The sequence below is a fragment of the Chenopodium album genome, chromosome 23, assembly GCF_948465745.1.
Source record: "Chenopodium album chromosome 23, dcCheAlbu1.1, whole genome shotgun sequence".
Taxonomy (NCBI): domain Eukaryota; kingdom Viridiplantae; phylum Streptophyta; class Magnoliopsida; order Caryophyllales; family Amaranthaceae; genus Chenopodium; species Chenopodium album.
Genome location: NC_137856.1, coordinates 38,669,912 through 38,690,399, shown reverse-complemented (window position 1 = coordinate 38,690,399; position 20,488 = coordinate 38,669,912). Strand labels below are relative to the sequence as shown.

At 35.0% G+C, this 20,488-nt stretch overlaps 3 protein-coding genes across 3 annotated transcripts; 1 reads left to right on the top strand and 2 right to left on the bottom strand.

The window, feature by feature from the left end:
* Positions 1-73: 73 nt before the first annotated feature.
* LOC145608121 (small COPII coat GTPase SAR1A-like) lies at positions 74-4,051 on the bottom strand. The gene is made up of 3 exons (XM_081663721.1): positions 3,773-4,051; positions 3,544-3,675; positions 74-590 (listed from the first exon to the last, which is right to left on the bottom strand). The coding sequence occupies exons 1-3, from the start codon at positions 3,899-3,901 to the stop codon at positions 270-272; spliced, it is 582 nt and encodes a 193-aa protein (XP_081519847.1). The 5' UTR covers positions 3,902-4,051; the 3' UTR covers positions 74-269.
* A 5,328-nt stretch (positions 4,052-9,379) lies between these two features.
* Positions 9,380-18,532, bottom strand: LOC145606847 (dihydrolipoyl dehydrogenase 2, chloroplastic-like). The gene is made up of 15 exons (XM_081662690.1): positions 18,086-18,532; positions 16,304-16,450; positions 14,509-14,643; positions 14,206-14,311; positions 13,243-13,367; positions 12,846-12,971; positions 12,674-12,754; positions 12,342-12,404; positions 12,178-12,252; positions 12,014-12,092; positions 11,786-11,886; positions 10,824-10,937; positions 10,234-10,347; positions 10,017-10,088; positions 9,380-9,791 (listed from the first exon to the last, which is right to left on the bottom strand). Exons 1-15 carry the CDS (start codon positions 18,389-18,391, stop codon positions 9,744-9,746), a joined length of 1,692 nt encoding a protein of 563 aa, XP_081518816.1. The 5' UTR covers positions 18,392-18,532; the 3' UTR covers positions 9,380-9,743.
* A 1,159-nt stretch (positions 18,533-19,691) lies between these two features.
* Positions 19,692-20,186, top strand: LOC145607600 (uncharacterized). The gene has a single exon (XM_081663200.1). It carries the CDS (start codon positions 19,692-19,694, stop codon positions 20,184-20,186), a length of 495 nt encoding a protein of 164 aa, XP_081519326.1.
* The last annotated feature ends 302 nt before the right edge of the window (positions 20,187-20,488 follow it).

The window sequence follows — 20,488 nt, the reverse complement described above, 5'->3', positions numbered from 1 at the left end:
AGTTCACTTCATGAGCTTCATTGATTGATGAGACTACTACAACTTCAAGTAATCCAAAATATTATTGCACAACTTCAGAACAAAGAAACATAGGCAATAGAATATATCTTTCTTAGGGAGTTCCATATTAGCACAATCAGCATGACAATATCTGACAGCTTCACGATAAGAATTAAAGAATCAGTCTTACGAATTCTATCTGTAGTCACAAGAAACATTGAATAGGAGTAGCAACAGAAATCCAAAGTACAATTCTCTTAATTCTAGTCTCAGTTGATGTATTGGGAAACCCACTTGAATCCATCACCATATCCCATCTTGCGGACAATGCTGCACATGAATACTTCAAGGGGGCGGACATTGGAGCCCGAAAGATTCACTTTCCCCTTGCCTGTAGTGCAGTTGGAAAGACCCAGATGGAAGCGTAGCTCTTCTTCGGAAGCTGCATAAGGTATGTCAATCTTGTTCCCTAGTATAAGAAATGGAACATTGGCCAAGGCCTCATCAGAAAGTAAGGCATCGAGCTCCTTCTTTGATTCAGCAAATCTCTCCTTGTCAAAAGCATCCACAAGGTAAACAACAGCATCAACCTGAAACAGCAAAAAGCAAAACGTAAGTGTTAAAGCAAAATAGCAAGAAATTATTACACAAGATGCCTGAAATAAGAGGCTATATGTAAAGTTCCCAGGTACATGAAAGCCTCATTTGCAAAGTTTACATTACAAGTGTGTATGAGAGAAAAGTTTCTATAGAAACTAGACTAGGCAAGCATGGTACAAGGCCCTCACTGTTTACGCTTCCCAATTATAATTATAAAAATACTTGAATGAAAATAGTGTATAACATGAGATAGCAGGGCAGATGGACAATAGTGAACAAATTTCATATCTGATGAGAAGCCTATCATCATTAAAATTTTGAAGTGTGACCGCAAACTTCATTCTCTTATGTTAATACAAGGGAGAAGTCAGCACACATCTCTTATTAACCGACAACAATAAAATAAACCACAAACCCTTTTCATTCAACAAGAAAGAGGGGTAAAGTAACATAATTTAACATCATTAATCAGCATTCCAGTGCCCAATAAAGAACTCCTGCCTTTTGTCTGTAATTTAGTTCACCCATGGAAAATAATGAGCCGGAGAAAGAATTCAAGACCAACTACTGTGAGCCACAGCTCTGCTTCGTAGGAGGCTGCACAACCAGCCACCTTCATATGGGAAAGAAAAAAAAGGAAAGGGACAAGCTTTGAAAAAACAGACAAATTGCAGAGGTCTTTCCTTCAAAAAAAAAAAAAAAAAACTGCTAGCTACAGTACGGGTGCTACTGGTGATTGAAAATGCTTTACTACTCATCCTATAATCTAGCAATTACATTTCATGGGACAATGTCAAACATGGAATCTTACAGGGCATTCCCTTTCTCTTTACAAGGCTGGACAGATTAAAAGAGGGTACATTGACAAGAAAAAATAAACATCAATCCCCAACCGAAAGGAACCAAGCCAGGAAACATGATTGTAGTATGTTCAAGTGCTATTCTCTATGTAGCACTACCTCCACTGTCATGGTCCGATATCCCTACCCCAAGTTTCAGTTAGGTAGGCTGCATCACACTGCTGTTCTAACTGCCAAGTAAGTGTATTCAAATAAAAAATACAAAGTCTTCAGAGGGAAGGGAAAAGCCTGTGGAAAATGGATGCTTCAGGTCCATCACAGAGATGTTTTAGAGAAGTTCCTTTCATTTTATGAATCGTAAAGGATGTAAACTTGTAATTAGTAGCACAATAGGGTTTCATGATTAGACTTTTTGCAGATCACTTCAGCTGAACGGCCTCCGAACATTATTTCAGAAATATAATCATCAACATCTTCTAGAGCCTTTACATGTCACACATCCTTAGAGATTGGAAAATGCTGCTACAATAGAAATTTCCTCAAGCATGAAATTAATTTACTTTTCTATAGAAAATCAAGATATTAATGGAAGGTCCTTTGTGAAGACTAGCAATGCCCAAAAGATGGAACCTCTGCACATTTAAAATTATAATGTACTCCCTCTGTTTTCTTTAGAAATACCCATTTACCGTTGACTCTTGTTTGTAGAAGAGTTGATTGGGTGTAAGATAAAAGGTGATTAAAGTGAGAGGTTAAAAATGTGGGCAAGCTAAGTTTACAATCTTACCCCCCTGCCCTGTCTCCATTTTCCAGCACTAATGCTCTTCAAAGTGCTTGCTCAATAGCAGTAGTATTATTTATACCCAATCAAAGAAAACAAAAAATTGCAATATCACACTCAGCAAGAAAGATCAATTTAAGAATTACATCAGGAAAACGAAGAGAATACAAGATTGTGTTTGTGTAAATACATCCTTTTACGCCTTGTTCTCTTCACTTTAAAAAACAACTTTAGTCAAACAAAAGGGTTAACAGTTGGTTTTACAGCTAAAATAATCCAAGACAAGCTTAAGTTTATTTAAATATGTTCAAATAGAGGGTTTGAACCCTTGAACAAACAACACATTTTTGGCCCCCAAAATTCATGCCAAATGAACCCTAGGACTGCATAACAGATCCAAACTTAATAGATGATATGCCAAATCAGGATCCTAGTTCCAAGTTAAAACCTTTTTGTTACTAATAATGTAAGCATGTAACAAGATTATGTTTGGTAGTGCCACCTAAAAAAAAGATATCAAGATCATTTTTCTAGCAACCAGCGGTGTTGGGAAATGGAACAAACATCAGAGAGCACATCAACACATGAAAAAGGTAAAACGAGAATGAAGTTATTCATACAAAATGCATCTTCATACAAACCTTAAATTTTTCAATGTGCATACTGCATTCAGCCATACACTATGACTCTCCATGTAGATAAAGTTCACCAAATTGTACAGAAAAATCCCTCCACACCTTTCTAATTTTAAACACAAATGACAAACAGATGACAATCACAAATGTGCAAACACAACACCACATCAGCCTCCCTCAAAAATAACAAACCATATTAGCCCCCAAACATCAAACCATATTTGCAATTAATGATATTCCAGTAGTTCGAATTTTAGGGGGTTAGTAAATCACATAAAGCACTTCAAGAACCCCAATCATCATCATCGTCATGCAGATCCTCCAGATATAATTTTTAGCAATACATTATTTAAGTTTCACAAACGAGCACTTTCATCAAACCTAGACCTTCATCTTATACCCCAAAAAAGTTGGGCTAGCTTCAAATTCAATTAAAATTTTCATGATCAAAAACTTTTTCATCAAATCTACCACTCCAAACTTGAAACCCCACAAAAATTGCACTACTTTCATATCCAATTGATCACCCAAAAAAGAGACTTTTCAGCTCAATTGACTTTTGTAATTGCTCATAAAGCCTCAATCAAAAATTGGATCAAAACCAAAATTTGTCACAAATTTCATAACTTAATTATATGAACATAAATAACCAACATACATTCATCATAATTCATCACAATTGATAATAAATAAATATAAAGCAAATTACAACAAAAAAAGGTCAAACCTTGGCATAATAATCCTTCCAAACTCTACGAGCAATCTGATGACCACCCAAATCAAAAGCCTTGAACTTGATTTTACCAATGCTCAACTCCTCCGATGTAGGATGCTGAGTTGGCTGATGCTGAACTAATCGCTGAAAACCCACAAAAAAACAAATTCAATCAATCAATCAATCTAAAAAAGTCAAAATCCCCAAATCAAATAATCAAAAACCCTACAAAAAAATTTACCTCGTCTTTCAACATATGAAGAAGAGTAGTTTTTCCGGCATTATCAAGACCTAAGAAGAGAATTTTGGCCTCTTTCTGCCATAACCCCAATGATGCAAGAATTCCATAAAACCAATCAAAAAGAAACATTTTTTAAGAAAATTGGGGGTTTTGATTGGAATTTGAGGAACTGGGTTTTGTAGTGAGATTTGATTTGATTTAAGAAGAATAAGAAAATGTAAAATTTTAGGTGGGGTATTATTGACGGAGATCTACAAGAAAGGAAAGAAAAATAGAGTGAAAGTGGTTAGGTTTGAGAATATTATTATTATTATGGTCTTTATTTTATTTTATTTTATTTTTTTAATTTGGTGCTGTGATTTTTGTATGTACTACATATGACCTCGTTGTTCACGTTCTCTAGCTACTCGTGGTAAACTGGTAAATAGTCACATTTCCTCAACTGCACAAAACCTTGGGAATTTTGGAGCCTACTAAGGAATAAGGATCCAACCACTATGCCACAAATTCCTAACTATGATCTGCCCTTGATAAGATAATGAAAACAGGCGAGTGATAACCAATAAAGGAGATAGGTATAATAGCAAAATATACATTATTTCCACAATAGGGAGTGCTCGGTAATGTAGGTGAAAAAGGGTCGATAACGAATTATGGGAAGTATTGCATTTTGAAAAATGGTGAATTTGTAATATGAAATTCATACTATATCAACTTTTAGGCCTGCCTAATTCATGGCCTTAACCTTTGCATCAACTTGAGTTCTTGTATTAAATACTACTCGTAGTAGCATTTTCCCATGTGTCATCAAGTAGGTTGTTAGTTGGGTTATGTTTGTTGGCTTTCATCCAATGTTGCGATATGTGTTATATCTTTTGAAATATACACAATGATGCTATATATATAACGAGATCAAAGTAATCAGTTAGAAGACCTAGCACAAAGTGCAATTTTCGTTGGGTATGCCGACAAATACAAAACTTACATGGATTTCAATTCTTTTAACAAGTCTCTATCTATGAGATCCGACCACTTCTCTCATCCTGAATTCAATTTCACCTCTAGTCCCTTGAGAGCCCCCCTCTCTATTTGTGGCAACTTGGCAATAGGACGCCCATCCTATAAGAGTCTAAGGGCCTGTTCATATTTACTGAATTGAGCTGAACTGAACTGAACTAAACTAATTGGAGCTGAACTGAACTGAACTAAACTGAACTGATTGGAACTGAACTGAACTGAATTGAGCTGAAATGAATATTTTATGTGAGAGGGAAATTAAGAGCTGAACTGAATTGAATTGAACTAAACTGATTGGAACTGAACTGAACTGAAATTAAGTACATGTGAACAGACCCTAAGACAACAACAACACTATAACACATGCAACACAAATACACAATATCATTTATTGTTGAAGTAGCACCTCTTCATAATGCAAAGGCATATCTACTAGCAATCTAGCATAAGACTGCTAACAATGATCACTTAATTTATCTTCCAAAGTTGTTTCTTAATTCATTATGTATTTCTCGTGATAAATGTAAAAGAAAGTTTAACATTTTAGGCAAATCAACTTAATTATTCAAGTTGTTCAAGTTCAATCCAAATAGAGTTCATGTTTCTGTTACTAACTTTAAGTCGGTTTTGAGTTAAGTCATTGATTGTCAGCTTTCACAATGTAACGAACCGATATGTAACCGGGTCCGATATGGCAATATCTCATCGTAGAAAGGGGGCAAAGTGGGTTTGGATAATACGGCCCAAGAGAAGAAAAATGAAATGAGCCCAATATCAAAATGATCCTTTCTCAATTAGAAAAAGCAGCCATCAAAATTAGGGTTTCAAATAAAAAGAACCCATTCACCTCTACATCTCCAATCTCTCCGCAAACCCTAGCTGCTGCGACACAAACCTCTCTGTTTCCAGGTTTCTCTCTCCTCTTTCCTCCCTCTTTGTTCTTCTTCTTCCTCGATTTTCCATCAATTTTCTGCTTGTAATTCGAATTTAATGGCGTAATCTTGCTTTGTGAATCAGGTGTTCGCAGAACTCAAAAATGGCCAAGTCGAAGAATCACACTGCTCACAACCAGTCTTACAAGGCTCACAAGAATGGAATCAAGAAGCCTCGCCGTCATCGTCACCAATCCACCAAAGGGGTACGCTATTTCTCTGTTAATTTCCCCTGAATTTGAAATTATTTGAATTTATGCAATTTTTTCGATTAATTTTGCTGATTATTTTTCGATTTTATTTTCTGGGTAATGATGAAGATGGACCCAAAGTTCTTGAGGAACCAGAGGTACGCAAGGAAGCACAACAAGAAGAGCGACGAGGTTGCTACTGAGGAAGAATAGATGTTTCGTTCATTATTTTAGGGAAGTTCTTTTTTTTTTTGCTGATAATGGATATTGCTTAGGGTTTTTTGTACCCAGATTTAAATCTATCTAAAGTTTTGTTCTTGTGATGAAAGAAGAATTGCCTACTTTTGGTTTTGTTAATTTAATGGAGGATTCAGACTATATTGTATTTGCAATTTAGTACGAATAGTTATTATGGATTACTCTCATTGAGTATTTTGCCACTCTATTTCATAATTGTTGATCTTGTTGAATATTAGTAGATTATACTGTTTGTAGTTGATTTACTCGATTGTGGATTATTGTTTGGGGCTGTTGGGAAGTAATTTATGTATATCGGGTTTGATCGAGTTTGGATTAGTCATAGGAATATGGTAATGTGGGGCAGAGTAGCTTTAGCTGAAGTATTGTTTGGGGCTGTTGGAAAGTAATGTATGTATATCGGGTTTGATCGAGTTTGGATTAGTCATAGAAATATGGTAATGTGGGGCAGAGTAGCATTAGCTGAAGTATTGTTTAGGGCTGTTGTGAAGTAATGTATGTATTTCTGGTTTGGTCGAGTTTGGATTAGTCATAGGAATATGGTGATGTGGGGCAGAGTAGCATCAGCTGAAGTATTGGTTGATTACAGGAAATTCGGTTATGTGTTCAGTCTAGTTTGTTTAGTCATGATATTAGCTGAAGTATTGGTAGATTTTAGGAAATTTGGTGGTTTTGGGGCACTTGGGGAACAATGTATTGCTGTCGAGTCTGAATCAGTGATGGGGAACAATGTATGTATTGCGGTTGAGTCTGAAGCAGTGATGAAGAGGAGAGCTTGTATTGGCATAAATGTGTTCATTTTGGGAATGTGGAATATAGAAAGAGGTAATTTAGGTTTCCTAGTCCTTGTTGGTTGCTAATTCTTTTCAAGACTAGGGAGTTACCTCTTGTTGTAGCTCCTTCTCCTAGTTTTGTCTATGTGCTTGATTGTGGCGGACATCTGATTATATGGGCGAATAGAGATTGGTGACATTAAGTGATGCCTGGAGTAATCAAGTATTTTAGTTTGATGCTGTTGCCAAACATTGTGGCAGTAGAACCTGATTAAGATTTTTGAGTCATTTAGAAAATTTCTTGTAAACTTATATTGCTGTACAAGATTTCAGGGAGTGTATAGTGTCTGCCACGGAACTGTCTTTGCCCTGAATCACCTAGTTTTCTTTGTGGTGACTGACGGTGATTCTGTCTTTATTGTGCAAGTTATGGGGTGATACTGGTGATTGTTAATTGCGACTTGAATATCCTTAAGTTCTGCAGTGACTGTTAACTGCTATGGCGCGGCATAGTTTTACAAGCTGTTGAGCTCTTTCTTGTGGAGTACTCTAGATGCTTCTGATTCTGCTCACTTTAATACAGTTTTATTAGTATGATCCCCCCCAAATTGTTTCTAATGTCGTCCATCTCTGAGTAATTACACTTTATCAACAAGCAATATTGACTCCTTTTTAGTAATGGTCAATGAGAATGTGGAAGCCTTTACCGTCTATTTATTCGCGTTTTCTTTCGTGGGGAGTTAGATGTGAGCAAGATGATGTGGAGGTCTGAGGTGGTATAAATCTTATGTTGTGCATGATACCACCTGTTTTTGTGATAGAGGTTTGCTTGCTGGATTCTTTGCAAATGTGGAAGGACCATTTTATCGCCCAAAGTCGTGAATGGTTCCCGTTTCATAGTCCAACGTATGTTTTCATGCCAATTTTTTTACGTTGGTGCTCGTATTATGGATATCCGATATCATCTTCCTTGCAAGATTTACCGGGTAGTGTGAATTGTTATGGTTGATTGGTTGAAGACTGAGCTTGTAGGAATAGAAACAAAATGGGTCTGTGATGGCGATCATCTAGTTTTGATTGGCTCTACGCTAATCATTATAATGCGATTCACAAGCACCCTTCTATTTTGCTTCTCTATGTATCATCTTTTGTATGTCGAATTCAAACTCATTTCTTCTCTTACATCGGAAAATTATTACTTGTCGAAATTAAAACAAACACTATCCAGATCACACAAGAATGTTTAATGTTTACTTGATAATAAATTTCTTTAATTATCGCTATGTTTTTTTTTTTTTGTGTGTTAAACTAGGTGCAGAAACACTCATGTGGACCTGATCCACAATAATATTATTGTGGACCCGAAGTTTATACACGCGCAACTGACATTATATTGAATATAGTGACCCTTATTTTTAACATAGTAACCTTTTTTTTTTTTTTTTACATAGTAACCTTTATTAAAACTTGTATAACGTTTAATATAATTGTAAACTTGAAGTACGGCGTTATGATCCTAATTTTAACATAGTGACTTTTATTATTTATTTATATTGACCTTATAAAATTTTTCATTAAAAAAATTAACCTCTTATAGCCTATGGGCGTGTTCGGCAAAATATAGCTGTGAAGGTAACTGTAGCTGTGGAGACAGCTGTTAGCTATGTAGGTAGTTGTTAGCCGTCTACAAGCTGTTAGATGTGAATATAAATAATTTAGATATGAGTATTCGGTAAAGTAGCAGTTGACTAGCTGTTACATATAAAAATCAATATTTTATTTTTAAAACTATAGATTAAACTTTCAACAGCTACCTCAAATGCTATATCTAATTTCAAAAGCTAATCTTTCTAACTTTTCACAAAAGCTACCTCCACCACTAAAAGCTACCCTAACCACTACTTTGTTAAACACTCACATTTTTTTGTTAAGTAGTGGTTTGACTTGGTCAAACCACTAAAAGCTACTCAAAAGCTAGCGCCGAACATGCCTTATATATCACCAAAATGAGTTTTATTTTAAACATATTGACCTAAATTTAATTATAGTGACTTTTTTTTTTTATTAATAAAGAACCATAACTTCTCTAATGTTATTGGTCCACAATAAATTAATGTGAACCAGGTCTATTTAAGAATTTATAAACTAGGTGATGCCTTAATTTTACAAAGTGTTCAAACTGATAAGTACACATTGATACAATATTAAAAATATCTTGTTTATTATATATGCAGTGTAAAAATACGATCAAAATTTTGTGAGACCAGTACACATCAAACCTTATAAAATTTTACTAAAACAGGTAAAAAAAAAAAAAAAAAGGGATTTGGTTGGAGTCCTTTGGACGTGATCTATGATTCTATGGACAGCCATCGAGTCAACCGAAGATAAAGGGTCAGAGAAGAGAAAGTATATAAAAAAATAAACCATAGGATGTATTGAAAGCTTTTGCTATAAATATGAAATAAATTTCGTTTAGTGATAATCACCCCTTATACAACTACAATGCTATAATCTAATGGCGTAGGTAATAATGAACTAAAAAAAAAACATTCCAATTAAGCAGGTATGTGCAAGTGTTCTTGCAAGAAATTGAGCAAATTAAAACACCCAATACAGCCGAACGCTGAAATTTGTAACCATAGCAGATGCAATAGTACGTTGAAGGGCTGTTTTCACTGCCAGACTGCTGGGGCAAAAGGCATTGTCACTCTTTCTTGGGTGTCTTGTGCTTTCTCTGAACAATCTTCATACAAGCTATTGCCTTTAAAACTTTCTGTAGCATAATGCTTGGCCAGGTTCAGACTGCAACGGGCACTTTAGCTGGACTAGAAACTTGAGCATTAACCTGTTCCAAAATGGTTGAACATCTAATTAACCTGCAGATGGTATGATGATAAATTGCAGATAAATATACTCACACTGTAACCAATAATTTACTAGGTTGAAAATAGAATTCCTAAAACGATATCTTCATATGAAGCAAACAAGTACTAGGTAGTTCTGTTTTTTGAATGTATTTCAAAAAGAGTGCATTGGTTGTTTTTCAATAGACATAGAGACTAGAGCTTACCTTAGCTGCTTTATATAGCTCATCTAATACTTCAGATAGTGTTGGGTGTGCATGAACTGCTAGCTTCAAGTCCTGCATAAATAAAAGAAATTCAATTGATGTCACAACTATTTTAACAGACCAGAACATGCAATATCAAATGTGCCTAACCAAACGAATCATGCAACCAAACTGCACAAGAATAGCCCACCCAGATTTGCTGAGAACAAAAAGTTACCTGAATAGGGGTGCCCATTGCAATTGCATTTGATGCTTCATGGATGAGGTCTGCTGCATGCAATCCGAATATATGAACTCCAAGGATCTCCCCATTGTCAGGTCTGTATATCAACTGCAACATGTCACAAAATTACAAGAGAATTGTTAGATTAAATATCAGCTCTGCATTTGGAGAGAATTGTTTCAAGTACGACTTTGTATCAAAAAAAATTATTTTTAAAAAAAAAAAATACAAAACAAAAACAAAAAAAATTATTTCTTCTTTGGGATGTAAATAAATGTTGTTATATTTACTATCAGTGCTGCTGCAAACTCATCGAGGCTACAGAAAATTTGATATTTGTTGATATTGTTGTTTTTTTGGTTTTCTTATAAAATTGTTTAGCAATTCTTTAGGCAAGCTCAGTACATACCAAATAGCTTCTCTCAAAGTGGACTCTGGACAGGAGTACACGACTACGTGAGAGTAATTTAATTAGGCAATTATTGACTGACCAAAAATCAAACTGTGTATGCAGGACATGTTCGATGAATGACAAAATAAGCCACAAAAAAGTTTTGAAGTATACAAAGATTAAGGATTGCAACCTTAGCAAGTCCTTCTGCTTCATTTTCTGCCAGTGCCTTTGAGTTGGCCTTGAAACTTGTCTTTGCCACGCTCACTTCAAATCCCTCCTTTTCAGCTTTCTCCCTGGCTTGAGGCTGCAGAATTGTACATAAACATTTAAATATCAATGGAGAACTTAAAACAGTCCGCTTATGTAAACACAAATCTACAAGGAGTGGCGTTTCAATACAACATAACAACATTAATTACATACTTAAGGAATGCCTCCACCTCTATCAAATACAATCACAATACATAACCTGCAGTTCTAATTATGCAATTTTTGGTTCTAAAACCATATCATAGCTTCAGGCTTCCACTAGAAAGCAGATAGAATCTAGCTTAGACTAAAATGTCCTGACTTGGATATTGGTTGAGAAAACCAATTGAACCTTCAATCTATGATATACAGTTATATACTCCCTCGGTCCCAGAATAGTCTAAAGTTATAAACACTTGTCAATGTGCATAGTTTTAAGAGAGTAGTTGTGAATCTTGTGATTACTCTTCTATACCTATTTTCATGGAAAAGTGGATGTGATTGGAGACAAAGGGGTAGGCATTTTGTTATTACAATGGAAAAGAAGATGTAAAGGGAGACAATGGGTCCAAAAAAAGGTCAGAAATACGACTATACGAGATAATAGGAAAGACCATAAAGTGTAAACTTTATTTGGGAACAGATAGAAACAGAAAGTGTTCGAACTGAGACAAAGGGAACAATTTACAAAAAGAAGCTGCAGCCTGGAAATTCAATGAAGCCCTGTCAAGCTTGAAATTGAAATTAATTTTTCCAATTAACACATAGATCAATCAACAACTTTATCTCTCCTTTCACAGATTTACGTAAAGCATAGAAGTGGCATACTATCATCAAAGCATTCAAGTACAAGCAAACTACATGTTATAGCCTAAACACATTTCACGAACAATAAAAATTTACCTCAGTTAATCCAACCATGCTAATCTCTGGGTGAGTAAAGCATGCAGCCGGAATACTTAAATGATTGAGAATATGATCTCTTCCAGTGACTTGTTCGACAACTGTAATGAGAAAGCACAGAGTTAATCCAAGTGCGGAAAATGGAATTGAATTATGAGTTGCAGATAAGGGAATGTGCTAGAATATCAATGAATGCATAGCATACTGGTCAATGTGTAATAACTCTACCTGAGATTCCTTGAGCACTAGCTGCATGAGCCAACATCATTTTTCCATTTGCATCACCGATGCAGTACAAGTTAGGCACCTGAAACCAAAACACATGTTTGGATATATAGCTCTTGCAAGTTGTAACCAGAGAAAGACAACAGGGAAAGCACTGTCAGACATACTAGCTTGCCATTTGCATCTATAACTCGCATGCGCTCATCAACAGGAACAAAACCACGCTGAGTTGTTACATTAATCTGCAGAGAACATTCAATTCAGTGTCCATAATGCAGCAGGAGATGTTCATACTTTTAATCACAATAAAAAGTTGGCTTGGATAACATACGCTTTCTAAACCAAGATTCTGGGTGTAGGGTGCTCTTCCGGTTGCAATCAGTGCTGCATCAACCTATTATAGAACATAATTTGCCAGATCTCAACAACCTTTCATGCAGGGTCAAGTAACTATAATACTGAGCTTGTGTAGACTTTGCTAAGACAGCAAATTAGAATAATACCAAAACATTTAAAATTGTCAGAGCTATCCAGTTCAGCCTTACAAAGACCAAACAGAAATGGCATTCACTTAAGACAATAGAAATGCCATAAACTCATATATACTGTGGCATGACTTCCCCCTCCCTCCTCCCTCTTTTGTTCAACTTTAAAAAGCTTTACCTCCAAAGTTTCCTTGGGTGCCTTGGTCTTGGCATCAGTAAGCTCTATGGTGACTGGTTTCCCATCCTTTGCTGGAGTGATCTGTATAATATCATATTTCATAAATTAGTTTTCTTATAGTTCCAGAGTTCAAACTAACCACAAATGCTGCAAAGATTAACATGTAGATTACCTTTGTTGCAAAAACACCAGTGTGATAATCAATTTTTCTGGGATTTATCAATATTCTTTGGGCTAATTTTGAAACCTCTGGGTCAAATCCAGGCATTAACTGATCTAGAGCTTCAATGAATGTGACCTGTGCAACACATAGGTTGAGATAAGTTAACACCAAGAACAGACATATCCTACCAAAAATCAGGTGCAATTGACCAGATATATCAACAGATTCAACACAAGTGGAAGGATCCCCAAAAAGATTGTGTAGAAAAGTTGGGATGAGAAAAATTAATAAGCATCAAAAACCATAAAGATAGAGTTTTGTTCTTCCTTCCCCACTAGACAGATGAGACAGCAAAAGCTAGTACGAGACAAAAAAGCTGAAAAAGATGATTAGTAGTAATTGCTACCTCACTTCCAAGGGCTGTATAGACATCACTGAATTCAAGACCAATGTAGCCACTCCCCACAATTGCTATCCAGTCAGGCACAGACTCCAACTTTAGTGCATGATCACTGGTAATAACAGTCTTTCCTACAATGCCAGCATACAATCATTAGAGTTTTGGAATGAAGAATATTGTTCCAAGCAAAAAGAAAAATGCACCAAATTACAAGTATTATTACATCAAGTAAAACATACTTTTTTTTCTTTTGACACCATTCACAAACTCTAGTTTGACTAGCTTTAGTGATTTATAATTATAATAATATATAGTCATGTAGGAACTTGTTAGATTCATCTCGATGAATCTCTTCAAAAAATCAACTTTTTTATAATATTAACTATTGATAATTAGATATATTGAATGTCATGGTTATGCAATAATGTGATAAAGTAAGCGTGTCTGCGTGTCAATTAAAATACGGTAAGAGGAAGTACAAAATTTCCTATTCATCACTTGATTAGACATCATACATAATCAATTAATCAGAATAACAAATAACTTGTTATTGGTTAGGCTCTTCAAAGGTTCAAACTGAATACTACCTAACTAAATTCCTAAACATCAATACAACTTAATCACCGGTAGAAGGTCCAAAACTTAGCCTGAAAGCCAAACCAGAGATCTCGAAAAAAATAAAGGGGTTGTGGGTTCATATGGTGTAACCTTACCCTTGCAATGGAACATGAGCTATTTCAGTCCAAAATTTCCTACAATAGGGACTGATTGAGCCACTACTTCAAAGTAACTGCATAAATTACGTTTTTGGTATGATGTTTAATTTAGTCACTGTAATCTGATGTAAAATGATTGCCCAATAATGAAACTCATAAATCACTTATAAACGAAAATCTAAATGTCAGAGAATCTAATTGAGGGGGGTGGGGGTACAATTAAGCTAAAATATTATAGTAAAAAAGCATTTACCATCAACTTCAATGCCTTTGGGAACAAAAGGAACTGAACCGGTGGCAATAATTATATCCTTTGCAGTTACAATGTTATCTTTACCAAATTTCACCTTTTGCGGACCCTGGAAAACACATAAAGATAATTAGCACCCATATGCAATCTAAATATGAGCAAACATATACAGCAAGTAAAGCCAAGCTAATTTCTAAACAATGCAAGCTTTCTTTTCCTTTTTATTTCTCAAAGAACTTGCAATACTCAAAAGTAGAGGCCAAATAAATAAAGCAAATTAAAATGATATGGCAGGTCAAGACTCACCAGAATTGTACCAAAGCCAGTCAGTATATCCACACCAAGCGCCTTAAGTGAATTAGTCAGATTGCCACGAATTTTAGAAGCGAGATTGGTAGCATGATCAGCCACTCCCTGTCTATCATAATTAGCGGCTCCAACCTGTTGCAAGTCCCAATAAAAGGGAGAAGTTACTCAAAAAGGCTCTAGCATAGACTTCTTATTCACAGTTTCAACAAGATCTTTAGGCATTTAATATGTCCTGCAGTAGGCAGGATAGCTACATGGCTACACTCAGTGGCGGAAAATTTAAGGGGCGGGCCGGGTCTGGCCCCCCTTAAATTTTAGCCAAAAATTTTTATCCAGCAAAAGTTACGAAGAAGCCCAAAAGTGATATAGCCCAATCATAATTCATTGTTACGTACTTACGCTAGCTGAAGCTCAAGCTCCAAAGTAGTACATACTTTTGTTTATGTTTATTTTGTGCGCAGTTTCCAATACAGTGATACACATGTGGTTTGATGACCATTTATACTACTGGCAAATCTTTTTTCTATTATTTTTTAATGTCTATTTTCATTTCTTTTAATGTTTATGGCATCTTTTTTTAGAGTTTTTACTACTGTTTAAAGTAATACGAGTACTTTGTTATTGTTTTTTTATTTAAGCAGTGAGTTAAAAATGTACTTATGAGTTAGCTATTCACGGTACATAGTTTAATATACGTAGTATTAAAGTAGTAGACATATTACGAAATACCTTTAAATTACAGAATTATTATGATATGAAATTAGTCTTTAGATTAACAATTTTAGTTGTGAAAGTTTTAATACGAATCATTTTTTTTAATACTACCTCCGTTTCGTATTATTTGCAACGATTTATGTCAAATCATTGCAAATAATATGAAACGGATGTAGTATACATTATGGGCTCTAAGGCAAGGCTTATGATTTCATGCATTGAATATTTAATTTGGCCCCCGAAAGAAATTTTGTCAAGATCCGCCAGAGGCTACACTTGAATCAATAAATGGCTTTTGTATTAACAGACAGAGGTGAAATCATTCTTTCTATAAAATAACTGGAAACTAAATTCTAGAACTAGACAGTAATCGACAAGACAAAGCTATCATCAGATAGAGGTTATGGCTAGAGAAGCAAGAAGGTTTTTTTATTTAAAAAAAAAAACAAGCAGTTTCAACAAAGTAGCTAGTTGAAAGGAACAAATACCAGTTACATTTTGAGCAATTGTATTCTGACAAGACACAGTAGGCCAAGAGCATATTATCAACTCTAACAAAATACCTAGCCAGCAATCTTAGAGTTAATTTTAATCAGGTGATACTGTGATAGCCATATTTTTTGTTCAAATGAACCAATATATAGGATAAAAGGTGAAAGATATAACAATTGGATAGGTTAGTATTAAAACTAATAATCAGAATCCTTAACTTAAGAAAATGATAGTAAAGTAGTCATCTCTCAGCACCAGCAAACCACTTGGACAACAAAATATACTTCGTATATAAGAATCAAATGTACACTCTCCCATTCCTCCAACCAAGAAGTTGGGAGCTAAAGCCCCAAATGTATGCACATTCTATGGTTGGAAGAGTTATATAAGTGTGACTATTTGACCCATACTCTCCTTTGCCTTGCCAATTGTCACTATCCATATAATTCCATACACTGTTGCACTATTGGATTGGATTAACTTGCCACAATGCATTACGAAGAGAGAGAGAAGGGGGGGAGCATATTGCTTAACCTACATAATGCCTTTTTACACGAAACAGAGAAGCAAAATATCCTAATGGTACCTGTATTCCAAAGGACTTCAAGTGTTGTTCATTTTGAAGCTCGTGCATCCTCCCACTCACAGCCAGCAGTGCTTTAGAAGGGACACAACCTCTGTTCACACAAGTTCCTCCCATCACATCGCCTTCAATGATTGCCGTTTTAAGACCCTGGAATTAGCACTTCCATTATTCAACAATCTCTTCCAATAAAGTGAAACAAACATTTATACAAAGGTCATGCGCCATACACTAATTTCAGTTACAAAGAGCTAGATGAGCCATATTTCATTTTTCAGGAAGATTCAAATTTCTACAACCACATAAGTAATAGCATCAGTACTTTGCTGCATCAATAAGAACCAATTCATTAGATCAACGCCTTCATAGAACAGCCAAAATTCTGAAAACAGTGCTCTTTCATTCCATGGATTTTGAAATTTCAGCGATATCATTTTATTTTATTTTTTTGACAACAGCGATATCAATATCAATATGAGCATTAGAGTTTCAAATATAGTTTAACACCATCATCTTCCATCAATTACACCAGCAGAAACCACAAGGTGACATATCCAAGCTTTTGGTAGATAGTTCCTAGCAAACTGAAACAATCTGGTTCATATGATTTAAACGGGAAAAAAAAAAAAAAAAAAAAAGAAAAAAAGAAAAAAAGAAAGAAGTCCCATTTATAGCTTAAAGCCTATAATTAAGATAGGCTTTAGAAGCAAATGCTTGGATTGTTGTCATACTAGTGAAGGTTTGGAATATTTTCTGCATGATATTAGACAATGCGCGATGCAAATGAAACATAGTACTGCTTTTGACCAAAAAGATAAAGTTGTAATATCTGCCAAAAGGCCAACTCGCCAAGAACACATACTTTATAGGAAACCTCAATGCCTCTAACAAGGGTCCCATGGTATGAGGGTAAAATTTACGAGTAGCCACACCTCTAAGGTAGCAAATAGGATGTTTCCATAAAACCCTTGAAAGGAAAACCAATTGCGGGAATGTGGGTGATCAACATGCAATTGCAACTGATTCTAAAAATTGAGCCATTAAATCAGCTTATTGTTTGTAAATCATAATTCTGAACACAATGAATAAATAGCTACCACATTCTTTTTCACCTTCAATATACCTTATCACCTTCAATATTATGCCCAATTAGTCAACACAAAGTTTAAATCTTTATTGCTTTGATTCATCCTTTACACTCCTTCCCATCCAAAGTATAAATCTTTATTGCTGAGATTCATCTTCATTTCTACCATATCAATGCAACAGTAAGTCTGATGAAATAGAGAGTAGGAATATTTCTTCATATTGCTTGTCTGCTATTCTGTTTTTGCTAAAAATCGTGCCTTTATGTTTCTCATCAAAGTCACTTTATAATATCATTATGAAAGTTAACTCAAACACCCATGTATTTTCAACCAAAATTAAACAATATGATATGCGTGAAAATGTCTAACGCAACATGTTATAATTTACTCAGAATTAAAAGGAGCATTATTATTCTTCTTATAACGGAACAAAAATAACTAATTATGCTCTGTTCAACAAAATCTCAATTCCACTTTCATGATCCACCAACTCAAAAACCTTACAACAAACAACTGATTCAAAACACGAAGAAACAATCAGCACATTCGCGACCAAAATCCGATGCAAATCACAACCATTATCGACTAAAATTAATCCCTAATCATTCAAATTCCAACAAAATTCAACAATGACACAAACATGCCCACAATACATCATCAAATTCCAAAAAAAACACAAAAATCAAAAGAATTCAACCTTCTCAACGGCATGAAGCGCGGCACCATGTCCACCAACACCAGCACCAATAATAACGAGATCATAATCGAAGCTCTTAGGAGAGCTACCATTGGTAGATAAAGCAGCAGAGATAGAATTCGGAACTCGGCGACTCGGAAGCGCAACTCGGCGAGATTTGACGGAGAAACTCAACGCTTCTCGACGAAGTCCGCAAAATCGGAGATTGAGGTTAAGAGGTTTAGCTGAAAATGAGGGGAAATCGAAGGTGTGATTTGATCTGGTTGTGATTGGAGAAGATGATGAAAGAGAGAGAGATGACTGCATTGTGAAGGTTGAAGATGAGATCGAAAATGGCGATTTTTCTCTGGAAAATTTGAGTTTGAGTGTGAGAGAGAGAAGAAATGGGGGTTTTGGAGAAAGGTTTTAAGAAGAAGGGCGGAGTTATCAAAGAGTGGCAGATAAACTACTTGTAATTACTACTCCTAATTTGTCGACACTCTTTTTCCTGTTTTTTTTTGGTTTAGGGGAGGATGGTGATATTGACAAAGTCTTTGTTTTGACTAGTTAGTGCTGGGGACTTGGGGGTGGTACTCAAGAGCTGTGATTGAATCGTGAAATTTGGATGTAGAAACGAGTAAACGATTGTTCTATTGACGCTTTATGATATTCAGTTTTGATAGAGGGTTTATATGCTTCGTGCTTTCGTACAATGGTATTTATGATTTTACAGCGTCGAGGTTGTAATTAAGAATAATGACTATTATACTTAAGCTTAATTTATTTATTTTTTCATTTCTCAAGGAAAAAAAATGGAAAAAATTAATTGACAATGAAGTTGGTGATGGAGAGTGATTATCAAATGACAAGTATCAATAAATTACAGTTAAGAATACAATGAGATCAGGAGAATATTAATATTACATATACTTCGTATCGTATCATATTCGTTGGGGTGGAAGTTTTGTATGATAATCAGATTAATTGTGATAAACTTTATGTTTGGATTAACAATTTTCTTTTCATGATCCAACTTAGTTTTCTTTGCTACTTTAAACCTTTTTTTTTACTAAAAATCACATCCTTATTCTTCGCACTTGAAAATAATTGAAATGTCCCTTATTTTTATAGATCTCAAGTAGATAAGACACCATCTATATGATTTAATGGACACTAAATATAGATCATATCATTAAGATAACCCTTATTTCACGAGGATATTCGCCATTTATAGCTCAAGTACTTATGTCTCTTTCACCATTTGCTTTATTTACTTTGTCTTATCGTTTTATTATCGATTTCTAAGAAAACATACAAAATCACATGTTTTCTTTTCCTTGAAAACCATGGACATATATAACTTAAGTAGCTAATTATATTCCCCTCACAAGCTGGTTTATACCGCTTGTGAGGGGTTTTGTTGAATTATTTTCTTCCACGATTTTATCATCTCACGAGCAAATAAATCTTTATTCTCGTGTTATGGAGGGAATTTTGGTTTTAGGAAAATAAAAATAATGGTTTTCAGTTTTCATATTCACTATAACTCATTTGTTCTAATGAATAAACATATTATTATATAATATTAGGAGTAGTAAAGAGGAATAATAAATTGAGTGATACATCGATGGCAGAGGAACACAATACCATTGAGCCAATGACATATAGAAGGCAAATTATCATGCGCCCAACATCTTCGATGGGATCACCAGTTACAAAGAGGGTGGCAGAGGTGGCAGGTGGAGTAACGGCAGATTGTGCAACCGTATGGTGTTGTTTCCCATACGCAGCCGCTAACTTGTTAACTCTAGTCATATATAAGGTACCAAGCAAGATTTGTCGAAAGGCATTCAAGCGATTTCGAAGGAGAGCATTGGCTAAAAAAGGCTTGTTACCCCTTTATCCAGACACCCCATCATTTACCACGTTAAGCCACCATTGTGAAATAGATTTAAATGCGCCAGATTTCCAAAGAACCATCGAGCTTGTCCATGATGGTGATAAGGTAACATTTGTGATTGGCGAGACTAATAGGATAGATGACGATTTGATTGAACTAGAGAAGGAGATGATTACGAAGTTCAATGGCTTTTGGAGAAGCCAATCACAACAAGAAAAGTGAATGAAATGTAATTTTTTTTTAAAAATTCTTTTTTCAGTGAATTGATATATTATGCTAATTTGTGAGGTGATCGTGATATGATTTTGCATATTTTAGATACTGCTTTTTTCCAGTACTATTATATAGGTAGAATAAGTATAAATGGTGTCTATGTTACGAATTCAATCAATCTAATTCCTAAACTATCACAATTTTTCATATGTTTTATCATTAAACATCTATATAACCCTTTGATTTCTTATCAAAATCAAATTTGGAGAAATTGCAATATACATATATTTGTTTATAAAAATTAAAGTAAA